The sequence below is a fragment of the Geotrypetes seraphini genome, chromosome 2 (assembly GCF_902459505.1).
Source record: "Geotrypetes seraphini chromosome 2, aGeoSer1.1, whole genome shotgun sequence".
Taxonomy (NCBI): domain Eukaryota; kingdom Metazoa; phylum Chordata; class Amphibia; order Gymnophiona; family Dermophiidae; genus Geotrypetes; species Geotrypetes seraphini.
The window spans coordinates 448,637,574-448,664,730 of NC_047085.1; the positions used below are offsets into that span (position 1 = coordinate 448,637,574).

Consider the following 27,157-nt stretch of genomic DNA (forward strand, 5'->3'; position numbering starts at 1 on the left):
TTCTCTTCTGCGATAGGAGAAAGTCTAACCATTTTGAGTTGCATGACAGGGGAATTTCTGACTACATTATGCAACTTGCTAGGTATCAAATATTTTTGGAGGGAGTGCTATATGGACAGTATTCTAATAGGTGGCATTTGGAGCTCTCTTTTCATCCAAATGACTCAACAGTTGGGAAACGTGAATTGCATAAAACCTTAACTTCCTATCCTTCCATCCAATGACTGCAGAGCCTTATCTCATGGAAGGATTAGGTTCTTTCCTTTCCAACATAATATGATTCATTAAGGATAGGTTAAGTACCTCAACATGCGAGTTGCTTCCAGAAGACATTTTCTTCTCCCTGCAACCTCCCCCCCAAATCTCTTTAGGCAGCGCCCTCTCTCCTCAGTCCATACCAAAGCAAGTGATAACCCCTAAGAGAAGAAAAGAAAACAAGAGGAGGGACCACAAGAAATTCCTGATCTAGATAAGTTTGATCTGCACTGCAATAGTAAACAAGACTTAATACACAACCACCCAACAGGGCAACAAAACGCTGGTGAATAAAAAAAAAATACACATACCTATGTGCGACTGGCACTAGCACTTGTATAGCTCTTCACAAGGCAAAATGTACCTATATCGATTTTGATACTAATATGCTACCTCTTCAGAGGCGTTGCTTTTCTTCCTTGGCTGCCACAAGCTAAGCCACTGGATACTCTTCCAAGACTACAAGCCTCCATAGGAATAGCAGACATCTAATAGGGCAGGGAATCATATGCTGTTCTAAAGAAAGAGGATTATTGAGGTAAAAACCTAATCCTTCTTTCCTTCGCAAATGATTCTTTACAGATGGGACTTACCAAAGTAATCCCTTGAGTCTATGGAAGGACAGATGAGCCTGCGACCAGCACAGAGGACTCAAAGGTCCTGTCCTTTTGTGCCACCACATGCACTCTAAAATTTTGTCAAAGGTATGGAGGAGTAGATCAAGTGGCTGGCCCTACAAATTTTGTCAGGCAGCATTGCCCAGGACTCTGCCCAGGAAAACCCTATATTTCTGGTAGAGTGAGCTTTTATGACAAATGGCAGCTACTTTCCACAGCCAATGCATGCTAAGGAAATAGCTAAGGAGATCCATCGGGAAATAGAAGCTTTAGAGGCTGGTCTTCCCAATTGGTTAGAACTGGTCAAGACAAAGACATGATACGAAAGGCAAAACATTTGTCACTTCAAGTTAACAAAGAACACCTCTCCTGATATCCAACAAATTCAATACTTTACCCTGACTCTTCTCGTCCATAGACTGAAAAGCAGAAAGTTGCACTTTCTGGTTGACATGAAATGTCAAAACTATCTTCAGTAGAAAAGGCGGCATGGCGCGTAAAGACACCTGTTTCTGTGAATCTTAGGAAAGGCTCTCTGCAAGTTAATGCTTGCAATTCTGACACCCTCCTTGTTGAAGTGAGAGCAACTAAGAAAGCTGTTTTCATGATTAGATCCACGATAGATGCCTCCAACAGAGGCTCATAGAGTGCTTAAGCGAGGGTCCATTACATAAAGATTCCATTTAGGGATCGAGCTCTCTAACATGCAAGAACAGCTATTTGAACCTTGAGAGATCCTACTGCAAAGGCCCTTCTCTAGACTTTCCTGCAGAAAGGACAAGACTTATGGGAGTCCATAAGGGATCCAACTGCTTCTCCTTACACCTGAGCTGAAAAGGTTTCCACACTTTCGCATAGGCTGCTACAATCGCTAGCTTCTTCGATTCGATTGCGATAACCATATTCAAATATCCTGTTCATGATAAGGATGTGTGCTCAACAGCCATGTGATAAGTCCAAAGCGATCTAGATTCTGTCTGAGACAGCTATCTCACAGCAACCAGACTAGATCTGCTACAAGAACAACGCAGCCAATCCAGAACCACCAGGATTTCAAATCCTCAATAGGTCACTATCCTGCAAAGGACATGGCCTATCATCAACAATTGGGGGGTGAACACATATAGGAGCCAACTTACTGACCAAATATGTATTAGCGCGTCTATGCCGACGATTCCTGGCTCTGACCTTTGACTGAAGAAACAAGACGCTTTTTAATCTGCTGAGGCCATGATATTGAATGTTGGTTGCCCCCAGCATTTCACAAAGCAGTTGAATGTTCTCTGGGACAAAGACCACTCCTGCAGATCCAGGGTCCAGCAGTTAAGAATCAGCCTAGACATTATCCACTCCCACTACATGAGCCACTGTGATGGCCTGCAGATGGGCTTCCACAGGCACTCTTGGTTCCCCTATGTCTGTTGACATAGTCCACGGCTGTGGCACTGTTGGAGAAGACCCCGACTGCTTGTCCTTGCAGTCACACCTGGAAGAAACTTAGAGCCAACAGAATGGTTCTCATCTCTAATCTGTTAATGGGCCATGCCCTCTGTGAAGGCAACCAACGCCCTTGTAATGCATGACCCTCGCAATGACCCCCCCCCCCTGGTATTTGTCCTTAGGATCACCCAAGATTCTAGCAGGAAGGGAGGCCACCACTGAAAACTGAAATGTTTCTGGCGTCCAGTCCCTCTGAAGCGACCAATGTGCTAACAGTGAGCTCTGCAGGGGACACACATGGGCTCTTGCCCATGGAATCACCTCTATGGTTGCTTACAGGTAATGCCAAGCCATAGGCATCGGTAGCTCCAAAATCTCCAGGATATGGTGTCTGAATTTCAGTTTGCATAGTTCTGGATGAAAAACTCAGCCCTCTTCTGCGTTGAACAAAATTCTCAAATACTCCAACACTAAGTGGGTTCCAGGTAGCTCTTTCTGAAATTAATAATCCACTCCAGATCCTGCAGGAGCTGAACTGCCCGGTGACATTCCATCTCGGGGAGCGCTCTGATCAGCCAATCATCCAAGTACAGATGAAGCTTGATTCCTGATTTGCGCAGATGCACTATTGCCACCACCATTACTTTAGTAAAGGTGTGAGGTGCCATTGCCAAGCTGAGCACCGAGAACTGAAAATGGCTTCCTAGCACATGGAACCTGAGAAATCTCCTGTTGATCTGGGAAAATGGGAATATGCAAGTAATTTTCCATAAAATCCAGCTAGGCCAAAAATTTGCCCAGAGCTACCAAAGTGATGACCAATCTCACCCTTTCCATCTGGAATCTGGGAGCCTTTAACGCTGCATTGACTAACTTGAGATCCAGGATTGGTCTCCAATGTTCTAAACCTTTCTTCAGCACAATAAAGAACATTATATTGAGTATCTGGCTCCAATTTATAACAGGCTTTGCACAGTTGCTCTGACCTCGACTGTTTTCTCTGGTCTTCCTGCCAGACAGTCAAGAAAAATGTCCCAAAAAGGATGATAGAATTCAAGTTTGTAACCTACTCGAATGATGTCCAATACCCAATGGTCTGATGACATTGGTGCCCAAGTCTCTCAGAACTCAGAGTGTCTCCTTCCTAAGCAGGGGATCTTGGAGGCCAACCTGATGACATTGGGACTTCTTAGAAGTTGTGGTAGAGTGAAAGCCGGATGTAGAAGCTCTTCTGGAAACTCCAAACCTCTGTCTAGAGCCTTTTTCAACTAGGCTTTCGGTTCCTGCAGTTATACTGGTTGCCATGAGACCTTGTTTTGTGGAGGTAAACTTTTATGAAAGCTATCCGGCTGACATACAGAAAACCCTTTGTTTTAAGCAGCTTCCCAAAAACATAAAGTCACAAAATCAGGGTCCAAGACCTAACTTTAGGACATCAGAGGATCTCTGCTGTTCTATCTCTGCTGGATCCCTCTCAGGGTCAGGGGTATCTGCACAAAAGCACCTCTATGGCGATATTAAATCGTGTTTAAGAGGCTCTAACAAGGCTTTATGCCTTGGACCTCAAATTTTCTGCACCTCCTAACATGTGAAGTGCCTAGAGAGGGCTAAGCCCATGGGTCCCACCCCCTTACACGTGCCTTGCAGAACGCAATACAAGGACGCTCCTCATCAGACTGCCCAGTGCAAATTTGACATGATATGGGGTCTAAAACACCTGAGAAGTCTATAATAATCTATTTTTACCAAAATCGAAGCAGTGGGGCAGGAGATGGTTTTAGAAAAGAAATTGGAAAATCTAAGATGGCTGCTGTGGGAGCATTTTAGCACCAAAAGAATGGCTCATGGGAGCAAAAAGTTCAAAATTACTGGAGGTGGGGAACCTTTGGGACACCCTCAGAAACCCTTAGTTTTGCTGTATTCAGACCCACCCTGATTTTCCTATACAGTAATGAGCTGTACTCTCAGATCTGCCATGTGCTGTGCCTGCATCAGCAGCTGGAAATAGAGAAAGGATTTCTGCCTCAAACAAAGAAGGGTAACTCCAGCGCCTTGTCTCTTCGGACTGCTTTTTATTCAGGTTCCAAAAACTTGAAACCCTTGACCCCTCACATTCCCACACAATTGTTGGGGGGGGGGGGAGCAGCTGACCTCCACCAAGCCTCCCGGTTAGTCGTGGACTCAAATCAGCCTACGCTCAAGCACGTGACTCTACAGGGGCATGGCACCACTCCCAGGGAACCTTTTCCCGAGCTCCAAGTGTAAACGTAGGTCAGCCAGGCAGGTGCTCTTTCTAAAAGTGTTGCCCTCCCAGCTACACACCCCAATGTTTGGCTCTTTTCCCAGGCAGAATAGTCCCAGGACTACTGGGAACCTCTTAGCAAAGGAAAGCCTCAAAAAAATATCTGATAAAATCCCGCAAATAAAAAAATCTAGTGCAGAGCAGATTTAAAGACATCTTCTCAACTCACTTGCAGAAATTAAGACTGAGGAGAGGGGACGCTACCCAGAGAGAGAAGAAAATAATTGTCTTCTGCAAGCAACTTGCGAGTTAAAGTGCTTAACCCATCCATAAGGAATCATATGCTGTTTGCACAGGAAATGGGCTTTTTTGCATTATTTGAAATAAAGCGCAGAGTAGGGTACTGCTACTTGTCCATAAATTTAAAGAACAGAGGAAGGCTACTAAAATGGTCAGTGGTCTACATCATAAAGCATATGGGGACTAAGATCTCAATATATATACTTTGGAGGAAAGGCTGGAGAAGGGAGATATGATAGAGATGTGGCGCAGTGGTTAAAGCTACAGCCTCAGCACCCTGAGGTTGTGGGTTCAAACCCACGCTGCTCCTTGTGTGACCCTGGGCAAGTCACTTAATCCCCTCCCCATTGCCCCAGGTACATTAGATAGATTATGAGTCTGCCAGGCCAGATAGGGAAAAATGTTCAAGTACCTGAATAAATTCACATAAACTGTTCTGAGCGCCCTGGAAGAACAGTATAGAAAATTGAATAAATAAATAGAAATAATAAAATAAGTGGCATAAATATGCATGAGGTGAGTCTCTTTCAACTGAAACAGAGTGAGAGGACATGAGATGTCTTCTATTATTCCCTCTGTTAATTCTCCCACCTGAGCACAGTATATTGAAGCACCTTCTTGTCCAGTTTGTCTTGACTAGATTGTAAGCTCTTTTGAACAGGGACTGTCTCTTTTGTGTTTTGATGTACAGCGCTGCATATGTCTAGTAGCGCTATAGAAAATGTGGTAGATGTGTGAAATAGTCTCCCAATAAAGGTGGTAGAGATAAAGACTGGCGAAGAGATAGTGGATGCTGTAGATGGGCAGTCTGGATGGGTCATTTGGCCTTTATCTGCCATCATATTTCTGTTTCTATGCATATTTTTTATAAAACAAAAATTTGCCAGTCACAAAATGCAATACATGGAAAACAAACAGATTTACAATAGAACAAAAATTCTCCAAATAGCATGGATTATATTTACCTTAACTTTAAATTCCTTCAGTTCCATAGTATCCTGATGTTTAAATGGACTGCTATTAATAGGAGTAATGGGGATAGCATAGGTAGGTTTGATTGGTTGTCGCTGTGCCATGACCTCAGAGACAATTTCTCCACTATAATCACCCAAATTATACCTGGAATGGAGTAAAAGATGATGATTAATTTAAACAGCTCTCTTCCCTGTCATCAATAGCAGAAGAATCCAGACACATAGGCTAAGTCCATCTACCAGCAGGCAGAGATAGAGAGCACTAAATTGTGAACTATGATATAGGATGGCACACTCCCTGGTCACTCACTATTCTCTATCTCCAACAGGAGGATGGACAGATCTTACCTCGCTCCTGATTTTATCTGCTGCTAGGCTCCTGTTTTGGATTTCACAATTCTGTTGAGCCTGGGAGTTAGGCAAGATCACTACTCTGCCTCCCATTTGCTCTCTCTTATCCCCTAATGGGCTGTCTACTCTGTACTCCCTCCTCACAATTAAAAACAACAACAACAACAAGGGAGCCTGAAACCCAGGGCAAAAAACAGAACAAAAAATAGAGGCTCTAGCAGAGATGGGTATTTCCTACCAAAGCAGCAAGGGCAGGGTTCCAAAGCACTGGGACTCTCTTCTCTGGCAACCATGAGTACTTAAAAAAAACAAACAAACCCAAAACACCACCATAGCACTACTCAAGCTGTGAGTGTTTTCCCTCATGAGGAGGTAGCATTTGGGCACTCCAGAGCCATTGTCACATGCTTGCTAATGGCAGCTGAATTGGCAAAATGCTATTCCTGCTGAAACAAAGCGGCTAAGAGCATTAGGGCAGTGCAACTATTGTGTCTGGAACAAGGATCCTGAGGGTCCTGCAAATTTGGTTCAGATTTCCTTCATAGCAGCTGTGTGATCTGAAGCAGCAGCCATCTCTGCCATAGGAGCTCCCATGTTCAGCACACATGGTGCTGGGTCAGCCTCAAAACAGCAGGCAGGCTGCATCTCTCTGCCGGAGTTCGTAGGGCAGCGTATTTTCTCTCAGGGCTCATATTCTGCAGGTGTAGGGCTGCTGGATTCCCAGGAAAGGTTGGGAAGTTCTTCTCCTGAGTTTATTATTGAACCAAGCCTTTCTCCTATGCCAGGCCCAGAGGGTCACTGGGGAAACAGACCATGCTATCGGATCTTAGCCTTCTGCTTGTTTTTCAGGAGTCTCAGTTTGGGTTAGTTCCCCCTTCCTAGTGAATTGGTTAGAGGAGGCTGTGAGGAAGACAATTGCTGCCCCTTCCTCCCTGGGCCCTTCTGAGGCAGGGAGTTCAGCGCTTTTGGGCTCTGTTCCCCTGCTTGAGGACCTGAAGAGGGAAAACTTCTTCCAGACTTGGTGAACAATCCTATGATGGTCCAAGTGTTCGGCAAGGAGTTGTCCTCCTTTATCATTCAGGCTTAACAATGTCACCCTGGACGTAGCCAATCAGGTAGCACCTAATACGAAGATGAGCACCAAGCAGCCTTCCAGGTCATTTCCCATTCACGAGGCCATACAGGAGTGGATTTCCACTCAGTGGTCTGCAGAGGCTGAAAGTGGCTTGGGTGATATTCGGCATGTATCCTCTCTCCTCCAAGGAACCGGACAAGTTGAAATGGTCCAAAGTGGATTAGATAGTGACTGCAGTCACCAAGACCATCATCATCCCTGTTGAAGGGGATACTGTGTTGAAAGATATCCAAGATTGCAAGCTGGAATCTTCACTACAGTTTTTCTTTGAGGTGGCAGACTTATCTCTATGTGGAAATTTCCAGTTCATATGCTGCTCAGGTGTGTCTTAGCTGGGCGCAACAGTCAGAGGATTCCCTTGCGGAGTGGGAGACATCCAATTTCATGAGTCTCCATGACAGACGGGACTGGCTTATCTGGCAGATTCGCTGTGTGATATATGTGCTTCAGCTAAACAGATGGCTCTTGTGGATACAGCCCGACTGCTGCAGCTCTGCCACTGGGCTGCAGATGCAGCATCTAAACAGTGCTTGACAAGGCTCCCCATAATGGAAAACTTCTCTTTAAGGAAGATTTGGAAGACTTAGCAAAGGATTTGAGAGTCAAGAAGCTCCTGCAGAGGATTGGCCTCGGGGCTCTGATAGACAGTCTCAATCATGAATAAAGTTTCAGGACTCAAAAAAGTATAATCTAGAACAATTAACCTGTTCTGAGCTCTTTGGGGAAAATGGAATAGAAAACAAATTAAATAAATAAATCTCACGACTTTATTAAGTCTATGTTTCAGCAGATAGTACAGTATTTTTGTCCCCAAACCCCTTATGCTCCCACTGCTTCCCATATTACCCAATCATGGGTTGCCAGTCTACTCCCCACTGTCTCACATAAGAAGTGGACCATCATCATAAAAGACCAGTGGGTGTTGGATATTGTTTGAGATGGTACAATTTAGAATTTGCCTCTCCAGTTGCAGATTCTTTCTTGGAGTCCCCTTGCAGCTCTCCAGTAAAGAAGGAAGCGGTGTAGTTAATGCTTCACTCATTTCAGAGCATTGGTGCAGTGTTTCCAGTGCTGGTGTCAAGAGGTAATACAGACTGGTATTTCCTTTATTTCATCATCTCCAAGAAAGGGAGGGAGAGGCAGTTTCTTTTGCCCTCAAACAGGTCATCATCTCCAAGAAAGGGAGGGAGAGGCAGTTTCTCTTGCCCTCAAACAGGTCAACAACAAACACCTATTCATTCAACGGTTCAGCCATCATAGTGGTCTAGCAGGGGGGAATTCTTTACATCCTGGACTTAACAGAAGCTTATCCACATAATCTCATTTGGCCTCTGCATTAGCGTTTCTTCTTCTTCTTCTTCACTATGTTGAATCAACATTTCCAGTTTATAGCAATGCCATTCAGCATCTCCATGACTCCAATGACCTTTTCAAAGGTCATGATGGTAGTGGTGGTCTCCCTGCACAAGAAAGGGATCAGAGCTCACCTTTATCATGAAACAATTATTTTTTCCTTCAATTATGTTCCAGAGATCAATCTAGAAACGTGTGTGATGTAAAAAAGCAGTCTTCACGTAGTGTGGAAAACAGCAATCCTTGCTGACAGGAGCGAAGCTCCAAAAGCCACTTTGCCCTGGCCAAGAAATCTAGCCGATAATGTTTCAGAAACATGTGCCAAAGACCATGTAGAAGAGCTAAAGAATTAATCAATAGTAACTGCCTGCTCCTCTGCAAAAGACAGCTTGAATCCTAGTGGAGTGAATATTAAGATCTCTAGAAGGTACGCCAAGGAAATCGTCTTATTAAGCCACCGAGAAATTGTCGCATTCACCTTTTCTGAGACCAGCATAGAGGACGAAGAAATGATAACACCTGAAGTCATTAGTATCACTCCATAGTTTGACCTCACCTTCAGTACTGCTTTCAATTCTGGTCACTGTACCTAAGCAGAATTAGAAAAAGGCTCAAAGAGGAGCAACTACCATGTTTCCCTGAAAATAAGACCTACCCTGAAAATAAGCCCTAGTCACTGGCAGCAGCGCTTCCCCCCCACCCCGCCGCCGAACCCCCGCTGACCCTCCATCCTTCCCTCCCAACCGATCCCCACCGACCGCAACCATAAATACCTTGCAGCAGAGGAGCGTGGGGCCAGCAGCACTCACAGGCTGCTTTGCAGCCTTCTCACTGGGGCCGTCTGTGTACTGATGATGTCATCAGTAACACGAGACACAGATGGCCCCAGCGAGAAGGCTGCAAAGCAGCCTGTGAATGCTGCTGGCCCGACGCTCCTCTGCTGCAAGGTATTTATGGTTGCGGTCGGCTTCAGCTTGGAAAAGAGACAGCTGAGGGGAGATATGATTAAGTCTACAAAATCTTGAGTGGTATAGAACAGGTACAAGTGAATTGATTTTCTACTTCATCAAAAATTAGAAAGACTACGGGATTCTCAATGTTACAGGGGAATACTTGAAACCAGTTAAGAGGAAATTTTTTTTTTTTGTTAAGCCAAAGAATAGTTAAGCTCTGGAACGTGTTCCCAGAGGATGTGGTAATAGCAGGAAACGTAGATGGGTTTTAAAAAAGGTTTGGATAAATTCATGTGGGAAAAGTCCATAGTCTGCTTTTGAAACAGACTTGCAGGAAGCCAATGCTTAACATTGGATTGGTAGCATGGAATATTACTACTTTTGGAGGTTTTGCAAGTACTTGTGACCTGGATTGGCCACTGTGGAAACAGGACACTGGGCTAGATAGACATTGGTCTGACCCAGTATGGCCATTAAGTTCTTATTCTTACAGAAACATAGAAACATGATGGCAGATAAAGGCCAAAAGGCCCATCCAGTCTTCCCACCTGCAGCATCCACTATCTCCATCTCTCCCCTAAGAGATCCCACATGCATGTCCCACGCTTTCTTGAATTCAGACACAGTCTGTCTCCATCATCTCTACGAGACTACTCCATGCATCTCTACGAGACTACTCCATGCATCTACCCACCCTAATTGTAAAGAAGTATTTCCTTAGATTACTCCTAAGCCTATCACCTCTTAACTTCATCCTATGCCCCCTCCTTCTGGAGCTTTTCTTCCTTTGAAAAAGTCTCACCTTCTGTACATTAATTCCACAGAGATATTTAAACTAGAGAATGATACGGGGACAAATTTTCCCTGTCCCTGCAGGAACTCAATTTCCCTGTCCCATCCCCACAAGTTTTGTTGCTGTCCCTGTCCCATTCCTGTAAGCTCTGCCTTAACCGCACAACCTCGAACACTTAGGATTTTAAAGTGTTTGAGGCTTGTGCAGATGAGGATGGAGGTTGCAGGAATGAGGCAGGGACAGGAAAAGAACTCACGAGAATGGGACAGGAAAATGAGTTCCCGCGGGGACAGGGAAAAATTTGTCCCCGTGCCTTTCTCTAATTAAAACGTCTCTATCATATCCCTCTCTCCTGTTTTACTTCCAGAGTAGAGAATGACATTTTTCCCCATCCCCACAGGAACTCAACTTCCCTTTCCCATCCCGGCGAGTTTTGTTGTTAACCCTGTCCCATTCCTGTAAGCTCTGCCTTAACCACACAAGCCTCAACCACTTACGATTTTAAAGTGTTTGAAGCTTGTGCAGACAAAGACAGAATGGGGCAGGAATGGGGCAGAGACAGGAAAGGAACTTGCCGGGATAGGAAAATAGAGTTCCTGCAGGGATGGGGAAAAAATTTGTCCCTGTGTTATTTTCTATTCCGGATTATACATATAAAGGTCTCTAAGTCTGTCCCTATACGATTTATGACAAAAAAAACCACCCATAAATTGTATTTTGGAAAATCCAGTGGCATTATCGTATGATATTGTGCTGTTTGGGCATGTCAATGAGGGCTAAGAATAACAAGCTTCTACTTATTATGACAGGGGTTGCCATACAACAGATTACGAGTAATTGGAAAAATTGGAAGAGACTTAATTACAGTTTCTGGTGGAACTCTTTATGTTACATTTATAAAATGGAAAGGACAATAGCCACACAGCAGGGAAATTTTAGAAAATTTCAGGAGATTTGGGAGCCATTAACAAAATATTGTAATGATTAATATTATTTTTCCCCTTAAAAATGCACATCCAGGATGGGGGAAGGGGGAAGGGTTTTTTGATTTGAATATTAAATAAGGTATATAGGAATGGGGTTTATGGTAGGTTTTCTTGAATTTAAAGAATGTTATTGATTAGGGGAGAGGAGGGACATAATTCTGATATGGATTTTAACAGAATATTAAGTGTTGTATTTGAGTTTAAAATGTTATAAATGCTGTTACACTTATTTTAAAAAAATGAATAACGAATTGGAAAAAAACCGAAAACACCACTCATCAATTTTGCAACAGGCCTCTGGACTAACTATCCTCCACATATGCAATTGAGACACTGAGAACTTGCAAACAGTGAAATAAAAGATATGCCATTGGATGATCTTCCATGCGGAAAGCCGGAAGCGAAATTGGCTGGATCAGATGGAAGGTAAAAACCACCTTAGGCCAGCCTAATTGAAACCCCTGCCTCCGAGAAAAGGAGTAACAGGTCCCAGTGTGAAAGACCAGCAACTCAGTGATCTTCCTGGATGAAGTAAAAGCCAAGAGAAAAACTGTCTTGAGAGCAAGATTCTTCATAGTGAACTTAACCAGAGGCCTGAAATGAACTTTCTACAGCACATGGAGAACACGGTTAAGACCCCAAGCTGGAAAATATGCCCACTTAGGAGGGTGAAAATGGTTAATTCGTCATCAGAAATTGACCACATACCCAGAAGCATGCCAAAGACCACCACCTGTACCTTCACGGAGCTCAAAGAGAGCCCTTTCTGAAGATCCTCCTACAGGAAGATGAGCACATGCACCAAAGAGGCCCAAAACTGTGAAAGATATGCTGAGGAACACTAAGAATCAAATGCCCTCTAAACGCTGGTACAAGGCACAGAAGTTGACCTCTCTTCCTGGCCTGAAGCAGAGTGGTGATGACATCTTTGCAATAAACCCTCTTTCTCAATCACAACCTCTCAGGAACCATGCAGTAAGACCAATGGGGGAGGGATCTTCCATTTGAACAGGACTCTCCTCAAGAGAAACCCCGATGTATCTAAAGGCAAACATGACTGGCAACACACAGGCAGACAATATCCGTATATCAAGGCCACCAGAACCACCATGCCCCAATGACAATGCTGTGAAGTACCATGACAATCATCATCTACTGGGGAGAGACAGAGGAGAGAATCCAATGGCCAACGCTGCAGAAGAGCACCTATGATCTTGGAGCCCCTTCCCTCTGCCTGCTGAAGATCTTAGGAACTTTGGCATTGCTCCCTGTAGCCCTCAAGTCCAGAATGGAGTCTCCTCAGATAGCTCCCACGTCCAACAGGTGTCTGCTGAGGTAATCTGCCTGTACACATTCAGTGCACCCACAATGTGTGCTGCAGAAAGTATAGAGAGATGGTTTTCTGCTCACAGATAGAGGAGCTACACCTCACAAGCCAGAGGAGCACTCTTCGTGCCTCCCTTATGAATTAAATAGGCTGCTGCTATTGCAATGTTGGACAAAACTTGAACCGCTCTCTCCTCCAAAAGAAGGGAGAACTGCAAGGCCTCTCTGATAGTTCTCAATTCCAAGCGCTTGATCGACCAGAATGCTTCCACCTGTTACCACAGCCTCTGGGCTGTCTGGCCCCGACAGTGGGCTCCCCAACCAGAGAGATTAGCATCCATTGTCACCGTTATCCAGTCTGAAGTCTCCAAGGAGAACCTTCTCCCCAGAATAATAAGGCTCAACCACCAATACACACTGAACCTCACCTGGGCAGTCCACGGCAGGCGAACAAATCAGTCAGTGGACATTGGGGACCAATGATTAAGCAATATAGATTGCAGCAGGTCATTAGAGAGCCTAATCCATGGAAGGACATCAAGGTGGAGGCCATTAAGCTGAAGACTTGCATGTAATCACATGCACAAGAAGCAGGTATCTGCAGCAGACTGGACAAATGAGCCATGATTTGCTGCCAACACACTTCTGGAAGAAGCATTCTCCCCCTTCTTGGTATCAAAGACAACGCCAAGATACTCAAAGGACTGAGTTTGCATCAGATAGAAAGATTGACTACCCATCCCAGGGACTGAAGCAGAGTAGAAACTCTGGCCATAGACTTCTCGCTTTCCTGGAAGGAGGATGTCCAAATCAACCAGTCATCCAGGTAAGGGTGTACTCAAATCTCCATCCGATATAAAAAGGCTTCCACTACAATGACTCTCTAAGACCTCAGTGCTGTCATGAACCCAAAGGGTATTGTCCAAAACTGATCATGTTCCCCTAGCACAGAGAAGCAAATAAAATGCTGATGTGGAGGACAAATGAATGTGGAAATATGCCTCCTTGAGGTCCAGGAACATCAGAAATTAACCGGGTCATACTGATGCAATGACAGAGTGCAAGGTTTCCATCCAAAAGTGGTAGACCTTCATGGACCTGTTTAAGTGCTTGAGATCGAGAACTAGGCAGAAGGCACCCACCCCTTTTTTGGGACTGCTAAATAGAGTAATGCTAAAATTTGGCAGGAACTTTGCATGGGGACCACCAAGAAAAAAATAAATAAATCTGTGAGCAAACTAATTTGTAGCCATCCTGGACTACCTCTAAGACCCACTGGTCTGAAATGATCCTGGCACATTCTTTGAGAAACAAGGAAAGATGTCCTGACAAGGACACCCAAGGAGTGGGTCTGTAACTCATCACTGGGAAAGCCCTGGAATTAGGAGTGGAAGAGTGTATCCCCCATGAAAGCAATACCACTTAAGCTGAAAGCAAGATTTCAAAAATATTGGAAGGAGGTCTTAGATTTATCCTCTGGCAAACGCTGGCCTTTCAAGTCCCCAAATAGTCCCCAATAAGCAGCTTTTCCTGAAATGGGAGGCATGTAAGCCTGATTTAGAGACCGAGTCGTCTGTACAGTGGCGAAGCCAGAGCCATCCCCAAGCATTGACAGCTAGAGACATCTCCTTAGCCGAGGCTCAAAGCAAATCATACAGTAAATCCGCCAAATAGGCTAGACAAGCCTATAGGTACGGAAGCAAGCCCAGGCAGCACAAGATCCACAAATCATGGCCTGCAAACACAAAGCCGCCACCTCAAAGAAAGCCTCTAGCTTGTGATCCAGAACATTCTTGAGGGTTGTACCACACTCAACTGGAAGAGTAGTCTTCATGGTCACCACTGTCAACAAAGAGTCCACGTTAAGCAAATGATTGGAGAGTCCACATTAGGCAAATGATTGCAGAGGGTAAAGACAAGCTATAGCTCTAGCCATCCGCAGACCTGAATTGGGGAGGGGGGGGTTGACCACTGGGCTGATATAAGAACTCGCATTAGAGCACAAATATGGAAGATTTTTGAATTCTTCTTACAGCCTGATATCATGGGATGAGAACTAGTCTCCAAACAAACAAGCTTAGGATTCGAAATGTTTAGCATCTCCACCTCTGGAAAAACCTAGCCATGGTAGGGTCATCCCCATCCTCAGGCGGGAGCTCATCCTCCTCCAGAGCTTCAGACTCATGATCTGATGGCAAAGAAAGCTCATAGATATCCCTAGGAGCATCCACATGCGCCCTCTTCAACTAATTAATCTACCAAACCCTCCAGAGGAGGATGAAAAAATGCTAAGAGAAGGGCGCTTCAATCGAAAGGCTTCATATGTATGATGAAGACATATCTGGAGAAAATGGAGTATCCAATTCTGCTCTATTTGTTAGGCTAACAGGTATAAAATTTTCCAATTCCCATTGATTTTTCTCTCTTGCACCCCCCCCCCAAGTTGTGGACTATAATTATGAGCAAACTACCTGTTATTGCTTGCTAATGGAAAAAATTGAGACAAAGAAAAAAGAAAGAAAATGGAAGTATCCAAGGAAGACTGCCCCAAAGAACACCAACTGCCTCACCAAAGTCCGCCAACCCGCCAAAAGGGTCAGAAACCATCTGAGAAGAGCTCTGCCCAAAATTGCCAAAAGAACCAAATACTAGCGCATACACATCATCTGAGCGCAATACCGTGGAAGCCAACAAAATTTCATCCCATGGTCCTATTAAAGCCAGCGCTGCTAATCCACACAGTGAGGGGGGCATCAGAAGCTGCATGACAGGCCACACAAGGGCCTGACTCTACTCTCTGATTCTCACATCAGGAGTAGTGCTTCACAGTTTCTGCCAGAAAGGAATGGCTGATACTTACACCAAGATGACAGATATTGGGAAACCACTGCTAGCAAAGGAAGAGACTAGTGCCATAAATAGCTGCCTAAGCTGGATCCTGCTGCTAACGGCTCCTTCTAAGCTGTTTAAGATCCTTTATTTTATTTTTTAAAGAGACTTTTATTAAACAAAAAACAACAACTCAGCACAACAAAGAACAGCAATGAGTTACACACAAAGATTCATATCCAACCCTCCTCCCCCCCACCCTGGGAGCAGCAGCAGCAGAACTAAACATGGTACATCTGTGAGGTAAAATCAAAATCACACAAGGTCAACATTAGTGATCCCATAATTGTTGCCGAAAAGATGGCGTAAGTATGGTGCTGAAGGGCGTCTAGCATTGTTGGAACAACTGTCCTGCACGAGAGGTCAAATCAGCAATGTCCCGCCTCTCCAACAATACTTGATTTAACATTAGGGATCTCCACTGAGGGATGGTTGGAGGCTGTGCCGAGAGCCACTGCATCAAAATACTTTTCCAGTCCAACAGTACAGTTTTCCGAAGAAATGCTGAACAGCCTGGTCGAGCAGGGTGAAATCTGACTTGTAGAGTGAAGAGAAAATTTGGAAGAAGTCGCCAGGAACATCCCCAAAGATGCGCTACATAGGTCATGAACTGCATCCAAAAGCGAGAAACAAAAGGACAAGTCCAGAACATATGGCCAAGATTGGCCTGGAGATGGACACATTTAGCACAACAGTGTCCTGCACTTATTCGCATTTTATAGGCTCTATTCGGTGCAGTAAAAATGTATAGTTCCTCTCCTCTATGGCTTTATGTATGTATTTATTGCCTAAGCAAACGCCTTTCTTAATCATATCAGCAGTAATAGTAACATTTAAGTCTTGAGTCCATTTCTGGGCCAGTCGACATAAAACTTATGATGAAATTTCAGTGGTATAGGGACCTGTGCCGTGAGACAAACCGCCTCCGTCAACTTTTCCTGAATGTTCTCCTGTAGCACTGTTGGGGTCAACTCTGTCAAATAGTGATGTAGTTGTCTGTAAGCAAACCAGTCCGTGACCGGCAGATGGCATGCCTCTCGAAGTTCTGCAAATGGGAGTGGTGATCCATCCAAGGTCACTACTTGAGACACATATTGAAGGCCACATTGTGACCAACGTTGAAAGGAAGAGGAAACAATACTAGGCTGAAAGTCCCCATTACCCACTATAGGGAGATGTGGTACGCTGTGGTGAAATTTTTAGAAGCCCACACACCATCCTCCAGGCTTTATGCATGGCCGGCAGGAAAGGATCCATCTGCAGCTGCGGTAAAGCAGGTAACTTTTTGACATGAAGGAGGTAACTAAAATGATAGGGCCATAAAGGGAACACTCCACCGCAGGCAAACAAAAATGTGCTGCGTTACAGAACCAGTCATGGATATGTTGTAATTGACTAGCGAGGTTAAATCTAGAAATGCTTAGCAATCCAAACGCCCCTTGATCTTTAGGCAACATCAATTTAGATAACAAAATCTGAGTCCGTTTACCTTGCCACAAGAAGGCTGACAATTGAGTCGAGTGTTGGGCAATATGACGCTGAGATATCATTAAAGGAAACATTTGTAATAAATAAAGCCACTGCAGTACCTATATAAAGCTATGTGACCGGAGAGGGAAAGCTCGCCAATTATGCAAGGTGACTTCTGTATGGCGAAGCAAGGGCAACATATTTAAACCGAACAGTTTGGTCAAGTCTTGTGGAATTTTTACCCCTAAATACACTAAATTTTCGGATGCCCATTGTAAAGGGAAGTCATCTCTCCATATCTCACTCACTTCCAGCGTGGTGGTAAGTGCCAATGACTTCTGCTTATTCAGGGTCAAGCCAGAATAGATATGAAACTCATCTAATAAGTCCAGCACTCGAGATAGTGAGCGCTTGGGATTACCACCCTCACCAGTAAGTATCTGCCCTGAGGGTCGCGCCATTGTACTTGTACTTCACATGCCAATCCCTTTCGAATAAGAATAGCAACCCCAACCCCTTTTCCAGGGGAGGAAGCATAATGTAAATCTCCCACCAAACTCCTTTATAATTTTTTATGCTCCTTATCAGTGAGCCGAGTCTTCTGGATACAGGCGATATCGGCACAATAATGTTTTAGTTGAGACAGGATTTTAGTTCGTTTAACAAGGGATGTGACACCAGACACATTCCAAGATATTATTCGGAGTGGTCGGTCACCCATAGACTACTCCACTATTGAACCAACACCCATCTAATAGCAAAGAAACAAGAGTCTCCGGGCGCCCAGCCTCACCCCAAGACCCAATGAGCACGACCCCACCACACAGCACACCCAACCCCACAACAACACACTTAGACCCCACCAAACCCAGTATCAATGCACAAATCAACAAAGATGCCACTGCTGCTGCTCCCCAAAAGCTAAACCCCCCCAACCCCAACATGTATCCTCAAATATCCCTACCATGAAAGATATGAGTCACGATATGACGCTAAACTGAGGGGCTTCCCCAGCTAATAGCAATTTTCAGCCCCTAGAATGCAACAGGATTAATAACGCACCAGAACAATAATACAGGAAAAGAAAAACACTTTCCAAGGATTGCTAAGGTCCAAAACAGTGAAAGAGAACAGTCATACTTCCCCAGAGGAGGCACCACTTAACGTATTTATGAAATCTCCGCTGCCTCAGGAGTATGGAACGATTTCCAGGTACCATTATGGTGGACCCTGAGGAGAGCTGGATAACTGAATTGAAAACGCTGTTTAAGGTCCACTAGCTTGGTACACAGGGGATAATAAGGCTTCCGTTTTTTCCTGTAGTGCAACAGAAAAGTCCTGACTAATTCGTACAGACATTCCATCATTCTTCAGCGTATCCCTCTTAGCCCAGTATTGTTGAAGGAGTTCCACCTTATGGCGAAAGTTAAGGATTTTTATGATGACTATCCAAGGGCGAGTCTCCAAGCCCGTTCGAGGCCCAAGGCGATGTGCCCGTTCATCTTACAACCAATGCTCCAGTACATCCAACAGAAGACGATCTGAGATAGTTTCAGGTATGCCCATTATTCGCAAGTTGAAACGTCGCAATCTATTTTCTAGATCCTCCATTTTCTCCTTTTGGGTGTTAAGTTGCGCCTAAAACGTCATCAGATCCACCGCGTGTGTCAATGAAGAATCCTCGAGCATTGATACGTGCTGCTCTAACTCTGCAGTGCGCACCATTGCCGCCGATAAGATGCTTTCAATATGTGTTATTTGAGAGGATAACTGCTCCATTTTCGGACCCAGGACTTATGCTATTGCCTCATTAATGTCGCTCAAGGCTGCCTCTTTAATGTCGCTCAAGGCTGCCTCTGTAAGGTGCGACACTGCCGCCACGGGACTAGCTGCCATCTTGCCTTCAGCAGGCTGCACACGGTCGCAATCTTTCCTGGCAGATTTAGACGTCATAGAGTTCTGGGATCGAGTAATGTACCTGTCCATATATTGAGGAGCCTCTAAAAGGGCAGCACAATCGCCGGTGGGCTGAATAAGTCCAACGATAATAGTAAAGTTAGCTGGGTTGCCCAGAGCAAGCAAGGGACCGTCCTCACTCGCTCATTGCGTCATGTCCAGGAGGAATTTTTTTTAAGAGAAAGCAAGCCAGCTTCACCACAGGAACAACAAATGCAGTGATAGGAGGAGGACCTGACATCATCAGATATACCCCTGGCCAAATGGGCAAATGGCAATCTATATTCTGCTCAACTAGGCCTCAGGAAACAGGACAGAAGCCAGCATAAGATAGACACCTGCACAGGCTATTTCCATCCACCTGCTGAGATATCGAGAATACTGATGAGAGGCTGTGGCTAGAGAATGACACAGGGATGGGTATCAGTGGGTACCCACAGGGCAGAGATGAGGACAAACCCTACAGTGATGGAAACATGTGTCCCCCATGTCATTCTCTAATTGAGACTAGTTTTAAACAGGCTGTTCCAACTAGATGGAACAGCATCTATAAAACTGGCAACTGAATTCAATGATTTAAAAAAAAAAAAAAAAAAAAAAAAGACTGTAGAAACTGCTTTTGGATGTAAATGAACTACTGTTAAATGACAATTTATATCTTGTTTGCTAATCAAATTCCTACTACGTGCAACATCTTTCCATCAAACGCCCAGTTACTCAAGCATCTTAAGTGTTAATACAACAGATTCATTTATCATGGCTGACATCAAGGAGCATTTCCAGTATTTAATAGGCACTTATTTTCCTGTTTATCCACCACACTGTGTTGGTTCTCTTCTACACCCATGTCTAAAACACAATCCAACTATCTTCGCAGATGATGTAAAAACATAGGCAATTGAATCTTTGGCAAAGCTATACTAAAACCAAATCAAAATGGAAGGCTCTATTTGTGATTTACTTACAGCTGTACAGAACGTTGTCCCTTTTTATACTTTAATAAAAATATTTAAATATATATGTGTTCAAGGCTTTTGTAGGACAGAGTCCACAGGGAAGGGGATAAAGCCTGTGGGAACAGGGCAGGGATGGAGACAGAGCCCACGGGGATAGGGACAAACTTTGTTCCCATGTTATTCACTAGCTGTGGCTCAGGACCCTTATTACAGAGCTCTTCTTTCTATTTCTACTTGCTAGAAGATGGACATAACCTACAAGTCTCTGGATTGATCTCTGGGATATAATGGTGTTTAAGACCCACCCTCTAGACCTCTTCACAAATTGGACACTCGGAAGTGGGGTGTTTAGCCAATGTGGATGTTTCCAGTTTACCTCACTTCATCATCTTCTGTACCTTGTTAGTGTTTCATTAATATGAAGATAGGCCTCTGTCAAATCCAGAGACACCAAGAATTCTTTGGGAGCCACCAACTGCCACAACCAACCGAGTGTTTCCATGTGGGAACGAGAAATCTTCAAAAACACATTGACCACCTTGAGATCCAGGATGGGCTTCTATAGTTTTCTGTGCCTTTCTTGGGCACGATGAAGAATAAGGAGTAACATAGTAACATAGTAGATGATGGCAGATAAAGACCCGAATGGTCCATCCAGTCTGCCCAACCTGATTCAATTAAATTTTTTTTTTTTTTTAAATTTTTTTCTTCTTAGCTATTTCTGGGCAAGAATCCAAAGCTTTACCCGGTACTGTGCTTGGGTTCCAACTGCCGAAATCTCTGTTAAGACTTACACCCTCCCAGCCATTGAAGCCCTCCCCTGCCCATCCTCCACCAAACGGCCATACACAGACACAGACCTGCAAGTCTGCCCAGTACTGGCCTAGTTCAATATTTAATATTATTTTCTGATTCTAAATCTTCTGTGTTCATCCCACGCTTCTTTGAACTCAGTCACAGTTTTACTCTCCACCACCTCTCTTGGGAGCGCATTCCAGGCATCCACTACCCTCTCCGTAAAGTAGAATTTCCTAACATTGCCCCTGAATCTACCACCCCTCAACCTCAAATTATGTCCTCTGGTTTTACCATTTTCCTTTCTCTGGAAAAGATTTTGTTCTACGTTAATTCCCTTCAAGTATTTGAACGTCTGAATCATATCTCCCCTGTCTCTCCTTTCCTCTAGGGTATACATATTCAGGGCTTCCAGTCTCTCCTCATATGTCTTCTGGCACAAGCCTCCTATCATTTTTGTCGTCCTCCTCTTGGCCGCCTCAAGTCTTCTTACGTCTTTCGCCAGATACGGTCTCCAAAACTGAACACAATACTCCAAGTGGGGCCTCACCGATGACCTGTACAGGGGCATCAACACCTTCTTCCTTCTACTGACTACGCCTCTCTTTATACAGCCCAGCATCCTTCTGGCAGCAGCCACTGCCTTGTCACACTGTTTTTTCGCCTTTAGATCTTCGGACACTATAACCCCCAAGGTCCCTCTCCCCGTCCGTGCATATCAGCTTCTCTCCTCCCAGCATATACGGTTCCTTCCTATTATTAATCCCCAAATACATTACTCTGCATTTCTTTGCATTGAATTTTAGTTGCCAGGCATTAGACCATTCCTCTAACTTTTGCAGATCCTTTTTCATATTTTACCACTCCCTCTTCGGTGTCTACTCTGTTACAAATCTTGGTATCATCTGCAAAAAGGCACACTTTTCCTTCTAACCCTTCAGCAATGTCACTCACAAACATATTGAACAGGATTGGCCCCAGCACCGAACCCTGAGGGACTCCACTAGTCACCTTTCCTTCCTTCGAGTGACTTCCATTAACCACCACCCTCTAGCGTCTGTCCCGACAGCCAGTTTCTGACCCAGTTCACCACTTTGGGTCCTAACTTCAGCCCTTCAAGTTTGTTCAACAGCCTCCTATGAGGAACTGTATCAAAGGCTTTGCTGAAATCCAAGTAAATTACATCTAGCATATGTCATCGATCCAGCTCTCTGGTCACCCAATCAAAAAATTCAATCAGGTTTGTTTGGCACGATTTACCTTTTGTAAAGCCATGTTGCCTTGGATCCTGTAACCCATTAGATTCAAGGAAGTACACTATCCTTTCTTTCAGCAACACTTCCATTATCTGCCTGAACCCCATTCTACTTCGGGTATCTGTTCTCCAGCTCTTTCATCAAGAGGGAGGCAAAAGAATTCTATCTTGTGCCCCTCGTGCACAATGTGCAGTCCACATTGGTCCAAAGATATCAGATCCCATTCCCTCCAAAACACAGACAACCAACCTCTATGTGCAGAGATATAGTTCCAAGCCTGGCGTCATTGGGACTTTTTGTAGGAAGGATTGGCGTGAGACCCAGAGGTCTGTTGGCACCTAGGATTTGTATAGCGCTGTCTGTACCCTTGGAAGAATCTCCGATTGGAGGAGATTGAATTATTTTGGCAGGATCGGTGGAAAGGACAAAAATTCCTCCAATTCCCCCCAGGGGGTGGCGGGGTCTGCTGTCAGGCGGTGGACCACTACACAGGCCATGAGTTCCTCAAGGCCTTTCCCAAAAAGCATTTCTCCTTTGAAAGGCAGCCGGCTTAAGGTTGTTTTAGAAGCCAAGTTGCGGACCCACTGACTAATACAGAGCATCCTCCGAGCAGAGACCGCATATGCAGAGATTTTGTCCAGGACCCTAATAAGGTCATACAAGGCATCTGCCACATAATCCACCCCATCCAGCACCAGTTGGGAGCAGGCATCCTTCTCCACTGAGGGAACTCAAGAGGTCTTGTGTGACAGGTCCGTGCAGCAAACGAGGCTGCTGCTGCCACCTTGATGCCCAAAAGACAGGACTTCAAACTGCTTCTTTAAAAACATGTATAGTTTGTTATCCAATGAATCTTTTTAGCATCACTCCTCCTTCACTAGGGAGGGCTGTGCGCCTGGTGACCTAAGCCACTGCAGAATCTACCTTCAGCTGATCAAACAGATGCTGATACTACGGGACAATGGGATAAAGTCTTTCACTATCTTTAAAGAGACTTCAGGGGTCTCCCATTGCTCTATAACTAGAGTAGTGATATCTTGGTGTGCTGGAAAAAACATTGTCTGAGAAATGGAATGGCTGAGAAGGGGAAGGCTGCACTTCACGCATCAATTCTTTGATTGCATTCATAATAAAATGGTTAACAGACTGACCTAAACAGCTGACGTATAGAAGTGTAATCATTTTGATAAGAGACCACAGAGGCACCTTGCTTAATATCCCTAAAACTGAATCAAGAGTCATCCATGACTCAGATAGAGTACCCTGAGATAAAAGTGGGATAGAATCTAAATTACAACTCGGTCAATCTGAGTCCGAGTGGCCATTGGCCTTAGGAACTGAATCACTGAAATCAGGGAGAAAAGACTCGCCCTGGAAGCATTGTGACACACCCTCCAACAGCGATGTGTGGCTCAGGTAAGTTAAAAATGCTCTCCACATAAATTGGACACATTCCGAGGAGAAGCCTTGCACAGGTGCGAAGGCCAATCCCTGACAAGGCTCTCAGGGGACCCACAGGATCCACATGCCAGAACTTCGTGCCCTTGCCAGTTTCTGGTATCAGGCAGGATTTTCTTCAAATTTTCCAGACCCAAGACAGCTCTACTGCCCTGGAAGAAGTGAAAGGGGCTAAGCTTGAAGCTCCCACCCCCTCCTTGCATGCACCAAGATATGTGGTACGTGGATGCTCCGCCTCCAGCAATCCAGTGCAACCAACACATGGCTGCATGCTAGCACAGGTTGAGGAGTCCATCCCTATCGAGATTTGTAAAAACTGAGGGGGTTTGAGGTAGAAAAAGGCTTTAGAAAAATAAAATTACAATACAAGATGGCTGACAAGAAAAATCACACCAAAAACACCCCAAGAAAAAAAACCCAAATCTCATAAAAATAGGGGTTTTAGAGGTGAGAAACCTGCATCCAACAACTTTTTCAGACCACCCCCCAATTTCCCATAAAAAAATAAGGATAAATTAGGTTCTTACCTGCTAATTTTCTTTCTTTTTTACAGTTCACTGGTGAAAACTCACCATGACCAGCAGGTGGAGACTGAGAAAAAACAAACAAACTTTCAGCAGTAATACAAGTAGCTGTGCTTCCCCCCCCCAATATAACCAGTCTGCTGAATAGCCAAACAGAACTAGAAAGTGCTAAATAGAACAGTATCAACACTCCAAACAGGAGTAACAACTAACATAGAGCAATACTGCTGGAAATTGCATTGAAAAAGCCCCTTCAGCAAACATCCCCACAGCTCGCCAGCTGAGCCAAACCCGTTGTTCTTTAATCTCACCTCTTTTTTCAACCCTTTTTTAGATTTACCTTTATGCTTTTAGCTTTGTAAACCGGCCAGATACACGCTGATTAAAATGTAAATAAACCTGGAATCTACCTGACCCTATAAAAATACTAGAACCTGCAGAAAAATTCACATGCTTCACGCGAATCCCGCAAAATAAACAGGGTTGGGGACTGTACTGATCTGGAAAGTCCAAAAGAAAGAAAATTAGCAGGTAAGAAACCTAATTTCTCCTTCTTTAGCGTCTCTCCATACCAGTACAATTCACTGATGGGACCTACCAAAGCAGTATCCATCATGGGTGGGACCCCTGGAGGGCCACCACCAGAACATGCTCACTGAACACTGCATCCCAACACGCCTGAACATCCATACGGTAGTGTCGAACAAAGGAATGCAGAAAAGATCAAACCACAGCTTTACAGATATCTACTGGTGGCACCAGAGAAGACTCAGCTCAAGAAGCTGCCTGACTAAACTAAACTAAACCTTAAGTTTGTATACCACATCATCTTCATAATGATAGAGCTCAACACGGTTTACAGGTAATTCAATAAATGAGGGAAGGACAAAATAAGACTCCGAGTGGAATGAGCCTTGAGAAATTCTGAAACAGGCTTCTTCTGAAGAAAGTATGTGGAAGCTATAGTCTCCTTGATCCAGCGCGCAATAGTAGTCGGGGAAGCGCTGTCCCCCTTACGAGGACCCGCTAAGAGGACAAAAAGATGATCTGACTTCCGGAACTCCTGGGTCTGCTGAACATAAGAGCGAAGAACTTGACAGACCTCCAACTTGCACAACTGTTGCTGCTCCAAAGAGCCCTCCCGACTACCCAAGACTGGGAGAACCATGGACTGATTAACATAAAAAGGAACAGGCCACAACACAACACACTCTGTAGAAAACTCCAGGAAAGGAGGCCTACAAGAGAAATACTGCAGCTCAGAAACGCCTCTCGCAGAAGTAATGGCTAACAGGAAAACTGCCTTGAAAGTAAGATCCTTCAATGAGCAAGAACCCAGGGGCTCAAATGAGGGTACATGAGCATGGACAGGACCCTGCTAGAAAATTTTTCTTCACTCAGAGGGTGGTGGACACCTGGAATGCGCTTCCGGAGGATGTGATAGGACAGAGTACATTAAGGGGATTCAAAGAGGGATTGGACAAGTTCCTGAAGGATACAGGGATTGAGGGATATAGATAGAGATAGGATCATGAAGGGTATAGACAGAAGAAACATGGGGATTAAAGGGTCTTAGACAAAGGATCACTTACAGGCCATGGACCTGATGGGCCGCCGCGGGAGCGGACTGCTGGGCACGATGGACCCCTGGTCTGACCCAGCGGAGGCAACTTCTTATGTTCTTATATTGAGATCCCAGGCAAGAACCGAAGGCAACACTGGAGGCCGAAGCAATTTGGCTACCCTCAAAAAGCGAACCACATAGCCTAATGCTGTTCCCGCTGGATTAGGAATAGTTCCAGTTGATTAATATCCCCAAAAATTATATTCATGGTTTTGGAGTTTAATTATGCATTTACAGAGAAACTTCTAATAAAAGATAGCTCCCAATGACAATACCCTAGATTTCAATTAGGCTATATGATTTACTGATTTAATTAGAGAAGTCGATGAAAATTCAACACCGCTTTAGTAGAGAGTATTAGAGTTAACAACACATTGGTTAAGTAAGTGTCTGGCGAAAGGCCTGCTTCTTCCATGCCGCCTGGCATGGAGAAGCGAGAAAGTGATCTGGCAAGACACGGGAAAACTCCAGAGCATAAGCATCCCGAATCACCTCTAGGACCCACTGATCTGTCATGATCTCGGCCCACACCTGGTAAAAATAGCCCACCAGAACCAAAGGAAGCGCCGGCAAAGCCTAATTGGGCGGGGAGGGCGGCGGGGGAACTGACAGAGAAATCATGTACCCTCCCCTACCAATGGGCCCCCTGAAAGGACTGCATGCACTGTAAGAAACAGCCACAGAGAGACCTGATGGTAGGAAAGGAAGCTGCCCCTCGACCAGGGCGGTATCTGCCGAAATCACGCGTGTGGACACGGACTTCAGAAAGATGGGGCACCTTAGAGTCTGTCAAGGTCTGAACCAACTTCTCCAAATCATAGAAACATAGAAAGATGACGGCAGAAAAGGGCTACAGCCCATCAAGTCTGCCCACTCTACTGACCCACCCCATTAAGTCTGAGTGCATATGACTTAGTTCCTTAGCTCGACCTTCGTAGGGATCCCACGTGGATGTCCCATTTATTCTTAAAGTCGAGCACACTGGTGGCCTTGATCACCTGCACCGGAAGTTTGTTCCAATGATCCACCACCCTTTCTGTGAAGAAGTACTTCCTGGTGTCACTACTAAATTTCCCTCCTCTAAGTTTAAGCGGGTGCCCCCTTGTGACCGAGGGTCCCTTGGGAACGAATATGTCGTCTTCCAGCTCTACACGACCTGTGACGTATTTAAATGTCTCAATCATGTCACCCCTTTCCCTGCGTTCCTCTAGAGCAGGGGTGTCGAAGTCGGTCCTCGAGGGCCGCAATCCAGTCGGGTTTTCAAGATTTCCCCAATGAATATGCATGAGATCTATGTGCATGCACTGCTTTCAATGCATATTCATTGGGGAAATTCTGAAAACCCGACTGGATTGCGGCCCTCGAGGACCGACTTCGACACCTGTGCTCTAGAGTATAGAGCTGCAATTTGCCCAGTCTTTCTTCGTATGAGAGACTCTTGAGTCTGGAGACCATTCTAGTGGCCATCCGCTGGACCGACTCGGCTCGAAGCACATCTTTACGG

The 27,157-nt window shown here is 44.8% G+C and overlaps 1 protein-coding gene across 6 annotated transcripts in view; it reads right to left on the minus strand.

Moving 5' to 3' along the window:
• EPC1 (enhancer of polycomb homolog 1) overlaps positions 1–27,157 on the minus strand; it is a 387,306-nt gene that overhangs the window by 153,483 nt on the left and 206,666 nt on the right. For all 6 annotated transcript variants that reach the window (XR_004538164.1, XR_004538165.1, XM_033931500.1 and 3 more), the window contains one exon: positions 5,820–5,973. Coding sequence is in view for 4 of the 6 variants with exons in the window: in XM_033931500.1 (XP_033787391.1) it covers positions 5,820–5,973 (154 nt within the window). In the remaining 2 variants the exon portion in view is untranslated. The remainder of the gene's footprint in view (positions 1–5,819; positions 5,974–27,157) is intronic.